Source organism: Gymnodraco acuticeps, unplaced genomic scaffold (assembly GCF_902827175.1).
Source record: "Gymnodraco acuticeps unplaced genomic scaffold, fGymAcu1.1, whole genome shotgun sequence".
NCBI classification, from domain to species: Eukaryota; Metazoa; Chordata; class Actinopteri; order Perciformes; family Bathydraconidae; genus Gymnodraco; species Gymnodraco acuticeps.
Genome location: NW_022992276.1, coordinates 303880 through 320731, shown reverse-complemented (window position 1 = coordinate 320731; position 16852 = coordinate 303880). Strand labels below are relative to the sequence as shown.

At 40.8% G+C, this 16852-nt stretch overlaps 1 protein-coding gene across 2 annotated transcripts in view; it reads right to left on the bottom strand.

The window, feature by feature from the left end:
• zgc:110158 (uncharacterized protein LOC553590 homolog) overlaps positions 1–7861 on the bottom strand; it is a 40946-nt gene extending 33085 nt beyond the window's left edge. For both annotated transcript variants that reach the window (XM_034207361.1, XM_034207362.1), the window contains exons 1-2: positions 7574–7861; positions 521–593 (exon numbers count right to left, since the gene is read on the bottom strand). In XM_034207361.1, the coding sequence (XP_034063252.1) occupies positions 521–593; positions 7574–7629 (129 nt within the window). In that variant the 5' untranslated portion in view covers positions 7630–7861. The remainder of the gene's footprint in view (positions 1–520; positions 594–7573) is intronic.
• Positions 7862–16852: the final 8991 nt, after the last annotated feature.

Here is a 16852-nt window from a genome sequence, read left to right as displayed (position 1 = left end):
ATAACCACCAGGAGAGTTTTCTTGGCTAATAGAATGAATTCTGGGGGTTGGAGCTTAGACTTTCCGACTTTCAATTTTAAAGACCACCCTACGTGAGGCTAAACTTCAAGGTTGATGAGGGAGGGGTAAATGTTGTTGGAATTTGAATACAATTTATTGACAAGTATAACGAGTTACGGTGGTTGGAGCTTAAAATAAATGAATTCAAAAAATGTACCTCTCACGAAGGACCACCCTACTGGACGTGGATTCTAAAAGTACAATATACACTTCTCGCTAGAAATCTAATCAAAAAGCATTTTAATGGCCAAACGATCCTACAATTTAGGATTTCCAGAGAGGGTTATTTGTGAATATACGACCCACCGGAGCGTTTGCAGTCAACGGGAGCACTAGAGGTCGAAAACTTTAAAACGTGATTAAAGGTTGTAATAAGCGCTTGAACAATCGACCTATTTGGTCATATGAGTTGGAGGACTTGTTGTTTTGAAACTAGTTCAGGACATGGATGTCATCTTACCTCAGACAGGAAGGTCTGTGCGGACTTCTGTGCTCCCACATGTAGCAGGTACTCGTACACATATAATGCTAACCTGAAACACAAAGGAAAAAGTTGTTAGTGGCAAAATCCAGCCTCCATATTCTCAAGATCAAGAGTCTTCGCATTTGCACTCAATGATGTCTATTTGGCATCTTAGGTATTTTGGGCGGCCCAATTTTTTACAACCAAATGCAGACCTACAATAGCAATTCAACCAAATCTTGCTATAAACTATAAGCCCCTTAGGATAGTCGGCCATATATATTCCAGGGGCTTGATTTTATGAGTCAATTTGTGTTTGAATCTTTACCACAACTCAACAACTGTGAAGGTTAACAGACCAACCATGGCTAATAAAGTGGCTTAATGGTATAGCTTAAACAAAAAAAAGAGTCTGTGCTACTATGAAGTTGGAATGGATATGTAGAAAAGAGACATGGTGAACATAATCAAAAGCAGCAGAAAAGTCAAGACAGGTCGAATGAGTGAGTTTTTTCTGGTTCTTTACAAATAATCTATTCAAACAATTAGCAAATACAATGAAAGTTTTTCTTTTCTTTGTGACTTCCTTTATTTAGTTGTTTTACATTAAACAAAAGTCAGCTGCATTATCTATTTAACATTATATGTCCAAAGTCCTGATATTTACATGCAGCAGGAATACATGTTGCCATCTCAAGGCTTATGTTTGACCAGTCACAAAGGTGCAGGACTGTTACTGTCCCTCTGATAACACCTGGTAGGCATTGGTAAAAGCAGAGATGTTTGGGAAAATAGAAACCATGACAATAACTAACATTGGCTCTTGGTTCAAATGCAGGTAAATCTCTAGAATACCTTTAAAGATGTTTGGGTTGCTTGAAATGTTCTCACAAAAAAGGGCCACATGATCTCAGCTCTGTGGACTGTAGAGCTTTTGACACTATTTTCCAATATACATTTTACGAAGCTTAAGTATCCAACGTCTTCAAAATTGAAACAGAACCTGAAGTATACCTGCCAAGCTGTATGAACAAAATTTGTACTGATTAAATACTGATAGTAGTAGCTGCACACGAGAGGCATTCCAACTAAATCAAACAGTATTTTAAAAGCCATGGCCTTGAATTTGAAATCACTATTATATCAGGCCAGCCACACTTTATAACAGCAATCCACCAGGGTCTATTAACGGACACAAGAACCATGCTGTGGAGTGGGAAACCCCCATTGGCCCAACATTGTACTCCTAACGCCTTCACTTAGTCATGTTTAATAGGCTGTTAATGGACCATCAATCGACCGGCAGCGTGGATATGACAGTGCCCCGTGTGCCCAGAGCAGACAGTCCTCTGACAGGCCAATAAGGTCCTAATGAGAAGGACAGTAGCTCACTGTCATCGCTCCCCATTATTAGTCAATGAAGTGATCAATGAAACATGGTTTTGTGATAATACCGCTGTTGTTCAGTTTTTTTTAACCACTGACCGTCTATTTGTTTTTCCAATGCTCTCTTCCCCTTGTACTGTTGTTAAATGGTGAGAGAGGTGATGTCTATTTAATTATATATCATTTTAAGAGCCTTGAGTGCAGTAAATGTTCTTAGTCGGTAAAATGTTTGGATGGAGAGCCAATAGGCTATCATTATCACCATGTTATAAAGAAACGTAATAGTGTACGTTTTAATAACTGGACTAAATTTGCCAATGTAGCTATTATTTTCTGCGTCACCAAGCTCCTTAGCTGCTCAGTGATACCTCGGACGTCATTTATAAAGAATAATGCATCGCTCTTTAGGAAAAACACCTCATTTCAACAGAACAATTGCAAGTAGGTATGACAAACTAATTGCATGAAAGGTCTCAACAATGTCAATTAAACAGTCAACTACTATGGTATTCGATTAACTTATGGAATTGTCAGGCAAATATTTCAAAGATTGATATCTCAAGGTTCACAATTGTGAGAATTGTTCTGCTTTTAATGGTCTTACATTATAATAAACAGAACACTTTGGGGTTAGTTCTGTTGCTCTGGCAAAAAAGAAAATATTCAATTAGTCACCATCGAGCTCCAGGATATTGTGATGGTCACTGTTTCTGATTTTTTTTATTGACAAAAGATTAAACTGTAGAATAAGAAATTGTCAGATTAACTGCTTTTTAAAATAATCATTAGCTGCACCTAGGATATTTTTAAATGCAAGTTTCTGTAGAATAATAGTCATACTCAAATGTATTTCCTGGAGAGTTCCTCTTATTTTATTGTGCGTCTATCATTGTGTGTATTTTCAATTTTTGAAATTCTTTTATGATAATATAAGCACATTTATGACATTGTATATATCAGGTAAAAAAGTGTTTCAAATACTCTCAGGCTATAAATGCTATAGCGTTATCTATTTAGCTGATTAGTCAGTGTGATTCACTATGAAAATATCCATGAACAAATAACCGCACAAAGTAACTGTCCATATGGGGATAGTAAAGCCCTGCTCATTTATCTGAGGTTCCAATGCTAGAATCCAATTATTGAGTTACTATTTCTGCTAAATGTCTTGAATCGAGCTGAAGATGAGGGGGGGGGGGGGGGGGGGCACATGGGAGCAACATAAACGGCAACAACTGCTGTGTTGCGTTATGATGGAGATACGATCCGTGCCTGACCAGTTCTTACAGCTGATGATATGCAAATGTTTAAGATATGCATTGTTCAAATGCAAATGTAGTCAGTCAAAGATATGAATAGGCAAATAGACAATAACTGTAGGGAGGCGATGGTTGCCATATGATCACACCTTGTCTTTTACATAGAAGCTACGCAGTCGGGGGACATTATCTAAGCATCATCACAGCAGGGGGGGGGCGGCAGCTGGCAGATATAAATGCATGCTCTTTAATATTTGTAAGATAAATGTATTTTTAACACACCAAAAAGGTCTAATTCCAAAGTTTGTATTCAAGTGTCACACATGATGATCACTGCACTCAAAATTCTACACGTTTATATGAAATGGCAATTGGTACAAAGTATTATTTTAGACACGACTAAAGATGGATATTGTACATCCGGCTTCTCCCCGTCCCTACACTTTCTCACTGAGGCAAAAGGGATGTATTGGCAAAGAAAACGCTGAATAGGATACGATACAAGAGTTTCGACTTATATGTTGCCATACTCTAAGCAAGGCAATATATTGATTTTTCCTAATCTAATTTGAACCAATGTTAAGAAAACTGCATTAGTATACAGAAGACAACATCATATGCTCACGTTGGAGTTGCTATCTATCATATGAGGGTGTAAACAACTCAAAATGAACAATGTCAATCACAAATCAACTACAAATTACAATTGGATTCACTGAAGCGATACAATTTGAGAAAACATTATATCTCGACACTTGTATCGATAAATATCTTACTACCCAACGAGACACCCACTTCTATATATATATATATATATATATATATATATATATCATGGGCAGTTAATTATCTATCCTTGACTACATACTGCTGTCTTTACGAGTCTATTCAGAGCACCACAGTGGTTGAATTGGGCCAGTCGCAGCATCTCACCTGGTATCATAATCATCATTCTGGCCTGGGCTGAGCATTGGTTGGACAACCCTTTGTCCAATTGGACTTTGGATGAAATTCCTATCAGTAATATAACAACAAAGTTATTGACATTTGAATATAATTTGAATGATTTCCCAGAGACAGACCATCTTAATCAAGCAGAAACGGACATGTTGTTGTATTTATGTCATTCTGAGTAATTCTTCAGTTTTTCTGTAACATGTTTAGAGCTATAGTTGCAGACATGACTCTCACTAGATGCTGTCCCAAGATTAAAGTGTGACATAGGTGTTTTGCTATGAATAGGTGATAGTAGTTTCACTGTGAAGTCCATTTGTCTTTGTATGTGTACAGCCCGCTGTCCTGCTCGGAAGGTAATAAATAGCCAAGGGTGTTCCCCTCTTGCAGATAGTGACCAAGATAAGAAAACATACATGAGCACTGCAGGCAGACATCCAGATGAACAAACAAACAAAGCATAAGTGGCTTAAAAGTCTTTACTTCCCAGAGTGAGTTACACTGCTTAATAGTATTCAACTTTAAATGTATCCATTATTCTGTATAACAATAACCATATCTAACACCAGGAATACGACTTGGCTGCAGCGACACAGACAATGGGACAAATTGGTTGTTGTACCAATGACCGATGCTTTTAAGAGGCTAAAGACTGCAGTTTAGCTAACAGACACAAACACACACACCACTTTAGCCATGGGAATCTGACCACCTTCTGAGGCTCCTTGCAATTTGTAGGTCACAAAGTTCTCCGTGACCGCTGGTGTAGAATGTAAGTCAGTGCCACTTGCAGGTCACTCTAAGTATTTGGCCACTCACACTTCTGCACAGCACACACACAGATCGTTATTTTACCTGTGCCATTTACTGATCACACTTAAACACATATGATCCCTTGCATCTACGCATATTTTTGACAGTTTTGAAAAGCCTGACAAAGGCTAACAGGAAGCTTTAAGATACTGAAAGTGCTTCAAATATTAATGCCGTTTGCATCTCCCTGTTCACTGCAGGTTTACTGGCTTGCTTAACACTTGTGCAGCTTTCTATAAGAGTTTGACTAGAAGGGAATAGTTGAGGACTTGGTCTTATGTCTTGGGATACAAGGATCACACTGTAGATCCCCCCCCCCCCAAGAGGCCTTCAATGAAATGTTTATGTGTGGTGTGTGTATGTGTGTTTTTGTGTGGGTTGCAAAAGGGGCTCCGTGTGCGTGCACCTGGCCTCCTGCATTATTAAAGCTCAGAAGCTAGCTCATAGAAAAGGAAGAGAAGTTTGAAGAGGAGGGGAAGAAGAGGAACATGAGCTGTAGGAGTAGAGAGGAGTTAAGGGAGAGGAGAAAAATGAGTTTTGACTGGAACATAAAGAGAAAAAAACAGTTGGTGGTACCGAGGATCGGAGGAGAAGTCAAGACAGGATGGAGAGGAAAATAAAAAAACAGGGCTCGTTTCTGACAGCCAGAATGTGAAATTATATTCATAAGGAATGATACAAATTAAATTAGCTCTAGAAACCCTGACTCCCTAGTTATTAAGGTTATATAACACCAAATAGCTGTAATTCTATTTCTCACTTTTGATGGCTGCATTTCCCCCCCCCCATCTTCTCTCAGGTTAAAACACATTTTACTTCCACCATCACACCACATGAGGTGACCTCCTGACCTACCTCCCCTCCGTTCCCGCTTTGGTTCCGAGACGGGACATTGGTCCGCTCATACGCTCACTCCCATAAGAGTGTGAAACTTCCCTGATGTACACCACCGGAACACCTGACATCCTGCCTAAGGCTCGCGACAAAACCCCCTCTTTAAACATGGATGAGTCTGCCCACCATATCTCCCTCTCGTCTGTCTATTTCTCTCTCTTCTTCTGTCTCCCTCAACTCTGACGCAAAGCTGAGAGCAGCTGCTTCAGTCCGTCTCAATAATTCAACACTGAAGCGAGGGATGAGGAGGACCTTGAGGAGCAGCAAAAGATGGGAAGTGAGAGTTAGGAGGCAGATGGAGAAAGACATTAGAAGAGCGATGCATGGAGAGAAAAATAGGAATATGGGTTTAAAACACAGCAAAGCATAAACTTAAGGTATTGAAAATGTATGCTGATCTTCACACACATGCACATAGTTTGACAACTCTGTCCCACTTCAGCTCCCCTATGCTGACTGGTCCAGCCAGTTGAAGTGAGCATTTGTGTTCAACACATCCAGTGTGAGGAATAAAGCCATTCACCTGTGGGGAGGATTTTGCTTTTATTTACTTCTAGTGTATTCAGTTGTTGTGTAATATAAACTCTAACATCACCCATTAAACCACCACAGGGTTCTAAAACAATTACATCCAACAAAGTTTAATGCAAGCATTCACAGGTCTTAGTTGGCTTTGTTAGCGGCGACTATCAGCAAAGGATGTTCCCTGCAGATACAGGCTTATATTTCAGAATTGGTTCATAGTAGTTTGTAACATTTATATTTCAGTTTAACTTGAAACCTCTGCATATTGTTTAACTGTTGGTAAACGTGCGGCATGCATATCCTGAGCAAACAACAGGCATCGAGACGGTGGCTTGCAGACAAAGGGATTGGACTGCTACGGCTCCCCAAGCTAACGCCACCCAAGCTTCCTGACAAAATAGCCGCTGGAAACAGCCTATGTTTGTGTCTTCTACAGCAGGCGGTGGTGGCAAATTACAAGGACTTTAAACCCCAACACTTGTTCGCAGAACTCGGGGTGACTGAGGGAAATCTGTACGGGCCACAAAAGTTGTGAGCTCTCGCTGCACAGAGCTCGTAGCAGCGGCGCCTCTCCGCTGACCGAACGCTCACATGGATACAATGTAGCCTCCGCGTTCGGAGACACGGTAGCGTTGTGGAACCATTCTTGAACGCGTTCCTGTGCTATTTTGTAACAAAGCCCCAACCAGCTGTATTCTATTTTTACCTGCCGCTTCAGCGGGGCGACACAAAAGCCAGCTAGCTACAATACACAGCGTCGCTCCAAATGCATTGTTCCTCAGAGATGGAACTAAAGTGGGATCCCCATCAATGCTCCTTACCGACAATTCAGCCCCGAGTGCACATGTATGCATTATAACTAGGAAACACGTGCAGCAACACTTCCTCTCTATAGAAAGGTTGCAACTTTAAAAACAGCAACTCTTTTGTTAGATATACAAACAAGAGAAGAGTGAAACTGGCAGTGTAGCTAGCAGCTAACTTAGCAGCCATGCCTGTGTAGTTGGAGGATGCAAGAGGCACACAAGTGGCAAACACAACGAATAAACTATCACAGCATCACTTTTTTTTAACTTGTATGTTAATAAAAAAAGAGCCTGCAGAACATGCGTGCTCCTGCTGAAGTGACTGAGTTGCCTCCTATCAGTTAGCAAGTTTAGCAACCTAGCACACTCTTCTTGGCTGGATCTCTGTTGTGACAGTGCAATAATGTACTTACTTTTCTCTTGCTTGACTATCGGAGGGGACAACAGCTCCTTTACCCTTGCCGTACATCTTGGAGGCTGTTCTGATACTTTATTTTATCCCACTCGGCACCTGTCAAAGAAAGCTACCAGGAAAACCTACTATCTCCATAGCTACCCAGTTAGTGTTGTCTTCCTATCTCTCCCTTGCGCTCTCTTTGCTCCGGTTTCCTTTTTTTCTACATCCCCAACATTGCCCACAAATCAGGCAGGGTTTCAGCCGGGGGGAACTTGAAACCGTCCACTGGTGGAGCTTTTTTTTTTTCAATCGCTGTTCCTGGATTCAGCTCACGCCCCCCCTGTTGTGGGAGGGTGGGGGCTTCTTAAAGCCACAGTGTCTCATTTTTCGTCGACTTCGCTCAAGTTCAAGTTTTCTTCTGGAGGCCTTCAAGTAAAAGGCCTTACATTGCATTTGTGTTCATGCACAGAACTACATTAGAAATACGAATTGCTATCACTATAATGACACTTTAATTTAACAATTATATGTATAACTGTATCCTACTATTGGTACGATACACTGTTTGGTTTTTGTCCTAAGGTTACAACAGTAGGGCTTTAGTCGGCCCAAATGGCGACCAGGGTTTGACTTAGTGCCCTCCCGCGCACATGTTCAACCCAACTACCTTTCCTGCTGTATGACCTCAGGACAGGTATAACCATTTCCCCTTACTCCAAAAATGTAATAGGCGCCTCTTATTCTGTTTTAACCCTGAATATAAAACAGTCAATGCAAACCTAATTTACCTGATTGTATAACTGCAAAAATAGTCACTAATAGACCCTGTTCCCAAAAGAGGGAGTCTTGATACAGAATTCCGAAAAAGATAACTGAATAAAATACACAAAACTTTTCTGTTTGTCCATTGGCATACGCATTTAAAACTTTTGATAAGACTGACGGATTTTTTACAGTTTATACAGTTTTTTGTGGCTCCAAAATATTCAGTTTTTGCAACAAAGCAGTATTCCTCTTGTTAATGTCGCTGCTTAATTGTAGTACATCATATTTAATCCAAACTGTAACCATCCAAACTGACCATTTTATGAACATAATGATGAGGCCCTAATATGGAACAATAAGAAACCATCATGTGCAAATTGTTGCCATCAGTTAAATATGTCTTGTTGGAAACTCTTATTTATATACTAACATTGAAGGATCTTGCTTTGTCAAGATTGTAAAAATAACACAATGATTGAATTCTTAATTTTTTGGCCACTCCTCAAACATTCCTACAAATTACTCTTTGCCCTAGTTTATCCTTTAAATAGTTTGCTAGTGTTATTTCATAGTCACACAGTATTTAAATGAAAGCCATTATGTAGTATGCTACACCTATTGTAAATGTGTATTTTCCAGGTATCCTGTTGACTCTCGCTAGCGATGCACAAGCCTGTGTCCTGTCCCTTTAAGAGTGTGTAGAGGGCAGTTGCAGAGTTTGAGTGCGTGCACATGTGTGTGTATATATGTGTGTAAGGCAGGGACAGGCAGTGTGTGCTGTTTTCGTGCTACTAACTGTGGGAAGGGCACAGCTGACTGTCTGTGTGAATGTGTGTTTGTGCGCACGTTGGTGTTGGTGCGTGTGCGTGTATGTATGTGCGTGTGTGAGAGCGAGAGAGAGAGAGAGAGAAAATGAGAGGGAGGGAAAGATAAAATTAATTTCTGTATGTGTGGTAGGGTTTGTTTTTTAACAAGAGAATACAAACATGATGAGCAGATGTCATATCACAGAAGAGCTAGATATTGGAGTAAGAAAGAGCATTATCTTTATAAATGGCAGTATTTAACCATGTTTAATAGTGTATGTAATGTACAGCAACACATATGTACTGAAATACACAATCAAGGATTTTTTACAAGGTATAGACTCTATTAACTATAAGTATACATTGAAGTGTACTTAATCTCTCAATGTCACACATATGCAGAGCGAGACAGAGTAATAAAACACGCCTTGAAATGTTCTCTACCTTGCGTCATTTTCTTTCTTTCAGTTATGGCTATTGTATGTGGAAATACACGAGAATAGTCACCAGCAACTGGTAGAATTAGTACAATGTGTTTGTGCGCACGTTGGTGTTGGTGCGTGTGTGCGTGTATGTATGTGCGTAAATGATTACATTTGATCTTCTGTGTCCAAATAAATAATGTTGTTGTAAAAAACAGAGTTAGAACAGGCCAATGTCATTTTAAAAAACTTCAGTTTTCCCCATCCACATTAAAATGTGATTCCAGGATTTCCAACTCTGGAGAGCACTTTCACACATGTTAGATTTTCAGATGTGAATATGTCAGTAGAGTGTGGACGGACAGCCAAAACAGGGAAATTAAGACGCATGTTAAATATAGCAGGGTTGTACGTAACCCCAGAGAGAAGGAGAATGGCAGAAAGTGATGGTGTAGGTATCTTTTAAGATCTCGACTCACAAGCTCACCCTGTCTCATCATAGCACCAGTATTGATCCGAGAACCCAATGCTCCCCGGGAACACTGGCTCGTCCTTCTTTGCACAGAATAAATACAAGCGGCATCACTTTCTCTTTCTCTCTGTTTTATCAAATGTAGATAAGCAGATGTGATGTTAGTGTTTGTACATGTTACCTTCATGTCCATCCCTCTTAACATGTATCCTTCATCTAACCACATCACTGCTGTTGGTACTTATAAAATACTGCATTTTTGTGCCGGAAATATTACATGTCATTAGGTGTGTTTCTATCCCCCCTTTTTTATTAGCTTTTTCAATGTGCATATACAAACTTGAATGGAAATGTAGAAAATACAAATTGAATACAAAAGACAAATGTAATGTTGTATTCCTAACATGTTTTACCAGCATCATGTTTGTGCCCTCTGCGATGTTGTAATGGCACCCAATTGAAGCAGCAAGGGCTGTTTATCTCCATGGACCAATTCCTAATATATAAACTCGCATTCATTTGCATATTGTTTTGCCAATTTTCTGGATATGCAGTTGACATTTGCATTATAATTGGATGGAAATCGCGTTAAACTGATTCAGAAGCTGCCTGATTATTCTTTGTACATTGTACCCTGTCAATAATGTATACCAGATATATTAACTGACCCTGGATTTCCCCTGAATAATGCAATCACATCTCTGCTGAGATCTCATGAGAACATTGTTTTCGCTATTCAACTTTATTTGACACCTTCCATATGGTTTGAGTGTCTTTTGGTCTATCATAAAGAAATGCTACACCTGTAACCACTTTGCTCACATCCAAACGGTGTCCTGAACCATGGCACAGATCTTTGACACGGATTCACTCTTGAGTCTTGTTTGGTTTATTATTTGGTTTTCGGCACCTAGCAACGCTGCCCTATAAACTTCCATTATCTTCCCGCTCTTGCTTCTCCCTCTGGTATCTCTCCCTCCAACTCGCCTCATCCCTCTCTTCTTCCTTCTCTTCCACATCGTCGTCCTCTCCTCTGACCCACTTTCCTGCCATCTCGCCACTATCTCCCTCTGTTCTTCCTCGTGCACCCTCATCTCTATCTCTGTTTCTCTTTCCATCCCCCTTTCCCATTTTTCTTCCATTTCAGTTCTACCTCTTCTTGCCTCATGCTTATGTTCTTGTTTCTCCAGCCTCATGCTACGAGTTTCTTCTCCTGACACCTCACCTCTCTCCTCCTGCACCTTCACACTTCTTCTACTTTTCTTCCCAATGGATCTCCATCCTACCATTCTTACGCAGTCTTATTACATATTCTTATTTCATGTTCTCTCCATCTCTATGTTCTGCATTCTCTTTCTTCATCACTCCCACTCTTCGCTCTTCTCTTCTACCTCCTTGCGTTATCCTCTCCATTGCGCCCCTCTCCCTTGTCTTTCCACCTTGTACCCCACCACACCATCCCTCCTCCTCCTCCTCCTCCTCCTCCCCTCTCCTCCCTTCTCCCTCCACCATGACTCATTTCCCCTCACTATGCCACAGAGCCACTCAGGACAGACATTCATCAGCGGCCTCAGATGATAGATGCTGCTCACCACAGCTCCAGCAGCCAGTTAGCCCGGGGTGATGCCTTATGCATTCAGATATCACCTGGCTAGCTGTAGTATAGCGCCTCAACCTGGATCGAAAACACACAAAGGGACTCAAGTTAACACACACACACAAATACACACATTGGTGCCTGAAAGAGAAAGTTTGGTGCATGTAAGACTGCATGGATATTTGCACTTTAATAAAGTGAATACAAGTGAGCATGTAATAGTGCCGGAATGGATTTTGGTGTGTGTGTTTGTATGTGTTTGCCGTAGATTGTTGGGTATGTAAATTCCAGGGGAGTTAGGTTAATTGGCTCTGAAAAAGAGGTGGGTGTGTCTCTCTCCTCTATGACAGGCTTATTTACATAGTAAAGCTGTAATTACCCTAACGAAGCCCCCATCCTATCAGGGAGAGTGCACACACACACACACACATACACAAAGGCACACATGAGCAATCCCCAAACAGGTTTGAGCTCAATCATGCCAAACCTGTATTTTCCATCACTCCAGATCCCTCTCAGAATCATTCCATTCACATGTTCATTTCTAATTGAATGGCATCCTTTGCAGCGCCAATCAGTGGGTTTGTTGGAATTTCTCTATCAGAAGTCATTGGCTTCTGAGAGAGATGTGGGACCTGTTCCAGCACTTAGCAATCACTTCCTTCCTTCACCCCACTTTCGTAGTCTTTTGTAAAAGACAGGCTTTCCCTTTGTGAGTTAGGAGTAATAAAACAATTTAAAAAACAGATTTGCTTTGTGTCATATCAATGAAAATCTAAATTCCAAACCATTGTTTCGGGAAATGAAGAGATGTAAGAAGAGTGTTGACATTTGGGGGAATCATTATCCATCAAACCAGCTGGAAAGTATCCATGTAGCAAGGCAAGTTAGAAATTCATCCACAAGCTTTTGACAGTTTTCTGTTATTGACGTGTTATTTTTGGAAGTGTCAAAAGACAGGGTATTTCAGTGTTCGCCGACCTTGAGGTCAAGACTCCACAAAGGGACTGTAAGATACAGTACATCTGAGGGGTTGTGAAATGATAAGAAACCACATTGTTTGTGTTGATTGGGACTGCGCTCAAGTCAAGATAATTTCATAGCATAATGTCACCTGTGCCTCAATGGAGCTCAACAATCTGTACAAATGAGAAAAAGCTCCCCCTCTAAAAACACCTGAATGATGGAAGAACACCTCAGGAAGAGCTACCAAGAGGGTCACTGTGCTCTGATCTTTTCTATTAAAATATTGTAAAAGTTTAACATCTTGAGGCCTCTCCAATCATCTTAACGTTTAAGGAAAACAGTTTGTCTTTGGTAAAACTACTCATGGTAAGAACTGTGTTGGTGCTCGATTTAATCATTTCCACCATTTCCCTAAATTGCTTTTGCTAGCCTGTAGATAATGTGCCTGAACATGCAGAATTCAGCATGTAACAAGTGCAATAAAGCAAGTTTTTCCTGTTATAGTAAGGTGTGCCCCTTACTAAAAACACAGCATGTGTTACACAAGGGTGTTATGCTGAGGCCAGTGTCACAATATCTCTGCAACTGCTCTGCATCTTCGACAATGGACTCCTTTTTGTAGGATTGTTGTGCAAAACATTGATCACTGACAGAAGCTACTGCATTGCATTGTGGGGGCTTGACAATATTTAGATAACTCATAGCTCTATGAGTTTTAACTCCCAACTCTGTCATCTTGGAAAGTGGCCCTATGCATGCGTCAAATAATGACACTCCATGCACACCTGTAGCGTCAGTTTTTGATGTGTTGGGCCGCTTCTTGTGGTCGTATTAATTAGACAGGAGTAACATAGGCTGTCATGTGACATACTTTAAAGACTGGCAATGTGTTTCTTACCTAACTAAGGTTGTGCAATAAACATACCTATTTGAACACAAACTGTGATCTTTTTCTAATCCTAACATACGTCCTGTTATTAACACATTAACGTCACATTGCATTTGTGGCGTGAACCACGCATTGAAGTCTATCAAAGTATCCTGCATGTTGAAGAAATTATGCTAAAGGTGCATTTAGGTGCATTAAAAAGTGAAGCCAACAGTTCCTGACCAAGTGTCTGTCTGTAACATGTTGGGAGCGAGGAAGTGCTGGCATGGCTTAATAGCACTCTAGCTCTAATTAAAGAAACATGTTTTTTTATTTTTGCAAGAATTAAGGTGAAATTACCCATTGTTATATATAGATATTGCTTTGTTTGTTCTTCTTGTGAGTGTTTGAGCATTTTAGTGTGGATCTTCCCTTTAAACAATATGCAGTGAACCCAGCACCTTCACCGGGGCAGCAGCACCCAGTGCTCCCATCGCTCCCTCGGTCTCTGCCCTTCCCTCTTTCTACACTTCCTATTCCAACAGGAATTTAATCTTTCAAGCCATCGTTGTTTTTCTTCTCCCCTATTTTTACTGCTGCTGCTGCTGCTGCTGCTGCTTGGAAGACCACAGACTGCCTCTGTATGCGGATGCCCCCACCTCCCCCCTTCTCCGAGCCTGTCTCACGCTTTCTGTATCTCTATTTGTCTAACTCTCTCATGCTCACCGTCTCTCTCTGCCTGTCTCGCTTCCTCTGCTCTCTGTCCTCATCTCTCCCCCCTCCTCCTCCACCTCACTTGTTCTCTTCTCTACTTCTTCACTCCTTCTCACCCCTCCCGTTCCTTTTTCTCTCCCTCCTGTCTATCCGTCTATCTGCTGTTTCGTAGCGCTGCTGCTCTACGTGCCACAGATTCAGATGGCAGTCAAATGCTAGATTGAGACAAACACGGAGACACATGCATGCAATTACATGCTCTCTCACACACACACACACACACACACACACACACACACACACACACACACACACACACACACACACACACACACACACACACACACACACACACACACATATACACACACATACATACATACACACACACACACACACACACACACACACACATACACACATAAATGCACATGCAGACCAGCAACCGCACGCATTGACAGAGACTCACGTACGTGAACACACCTGCACATACAGATGTGTGCATTCATTTTTTAAGAGTATTCACTGTGGTGTCACATAGATTCAAGTATTTCAGTCAACTCCCTCAGTCAGTTGAGCAGGGAGGATATTACTCTTGTAACACAAAGCTCAGAAAAACAGAATGCAGGAAATATTAATGTGAACGGAGACTTTTCGGAGAGATTTAAAATCAAGAAAGAGACAGTTGAGGAAGAAGTTGGGATATGGTGCAGCAAAAAGAAAACTGTATGAAATATAGACTTCACAGGTAAAAGTATGAGATACTATTTGTGTATGGACTGTTTTAATGTTCGAGTGAGAGGCAGGCAGCCACAGTAAGAGAAAGAGAGGAGGAGAAGGGAGGTGGGGGTGGCGGAGAGGGAGAAGCAGAGAGGAAAGAGGTCAGCCTGAGCTTATGAAACATTTTCTAACCTAACCCGGCCTATTTCTGACAGCGCAGGACTGAGGACTTACAGTCCGACACACAAGTACCCAGGGTTGACAGCAACATGCCTTTAGGGACTGGCACATATCAACAAACACACACATACTTTATCTTACAACATGTAAGTGAGTGACCTTACATATTTTTCAGCTTTGGGGCCTTTTTTGAAGCTGAACAGTTCTACGAGTTTAGAAAACCAAGGCTGAAAACTATGTTACCTTTTCTCTTGATTTCTGCTTTGCAAAGTAGTAGTAGTAGCACACTTTTTCGTGCTCCTGAAGATTTAAGTGATATGAGAAGATTGAAAGATTACCCCTCTCATGTCTGTGTTTCAAGTATGGAGCTAGAGCCTGGAGGCGATTAACTTAGCTCAACGTAAATAGTGGAAGCATATTAAAACAGTCTGGCTTGCTTACCTACATCTCACAAAATAAAATGTTCAATCAAAATGTTAAAGTGCGACTTTGTTTATACAATAACCAACAAATTATGTGCAGTATATAGATGCCGTTAATAACTGTGTAATATATACCTGGCTGCTAAATCCTTAGAACTGTTACAAGGTGTGCATTTTGTATTTTGTAAATTGTGTAACTTGCTGCTGTTAAATACCAACCACCTATGTGCAATATGTGCTAGATGTGTGATATATATAGATGCCGTTAATAACTGTGTAATATATACCTGGCTGCTAAATCCTAAGAACTGTTACAGGATGTGTATTTTTTAAATTTATCCTGTTAAACCCCATCCCTGTTTTTCAAGTCTCAGGCTCGAAAATGACATTACCAGAACAAATGACCATAACTTCACTTCTAAAAGGGGAAAATTAATAATCATTTTTCTCAAAGTAATGATAGACCTGTGAGTTGGATGTAGACGAGTCAGAATCAATATAGATGTTTTTTATTTTAAAGAAAATTCAGATTGAACATAGTAAAAAATTGTAAATTATAGTGTCCGTCCAAATATTATTTTTTACTTATAGTGAAAAGCACCCTTGAATGATGGGATGGTAGACTAAAAGCTGTAGGAATCCAAAGTACAACATATAATAAGTACCCTGTATCAAGATTGATGCAAAACAAGTGACATCTGACCTTTTTACAGAGATTTAGCAAAGAAAACTCGACCTCTGGGGTCATTTGGGTGGAAATGGGCGTTTTTGCCGTTTCTCTGGAACCCATTGGTCGATTTTGATGATCGACATCTCTTTTTAACCGTTAGAGCCAATAGAATCGAAGGGGAATTTCCACATACACACACACATGAGGCGAAGCCTGCGAGCTAGTTCAGGCAGTCAACTCGAGCACTTATGCTGCATTCATACATAACGCCCCCTTGCCACTCTACAACCAACCAAACAGAGTCTCCTTAATACGCCGCTCTATTTAACCTGCCAGATCTCTCTCCATGCATTGCTTGCTGCTGCTATTGCTGCAGCTACCTCTACGTCGCTGCTGCTTGCTGCCCCACCACCACCCCAGCTTCCACCTGTAGGCTCGGGGGTTAGTTATTTGATCATCACTCATCGTCCATATCTATGGAGTGATGATGCCCGAGCCTAGTCGCCAAACTTAACTATATGCTGCTTCTAATAAACATGTTAAAGGAACACGTGAGTTGTCTGATTGAACCTCCCATTGTGAAGTGGGGGCTATGCGCACGCTGTTTTCCCAAATCGAAACCTGTCGCTCTGAAATCTAAAAATTTAAAAGTAGGTTTATTACTGATGGACAGGGGCGCCACCAGGGATTTTG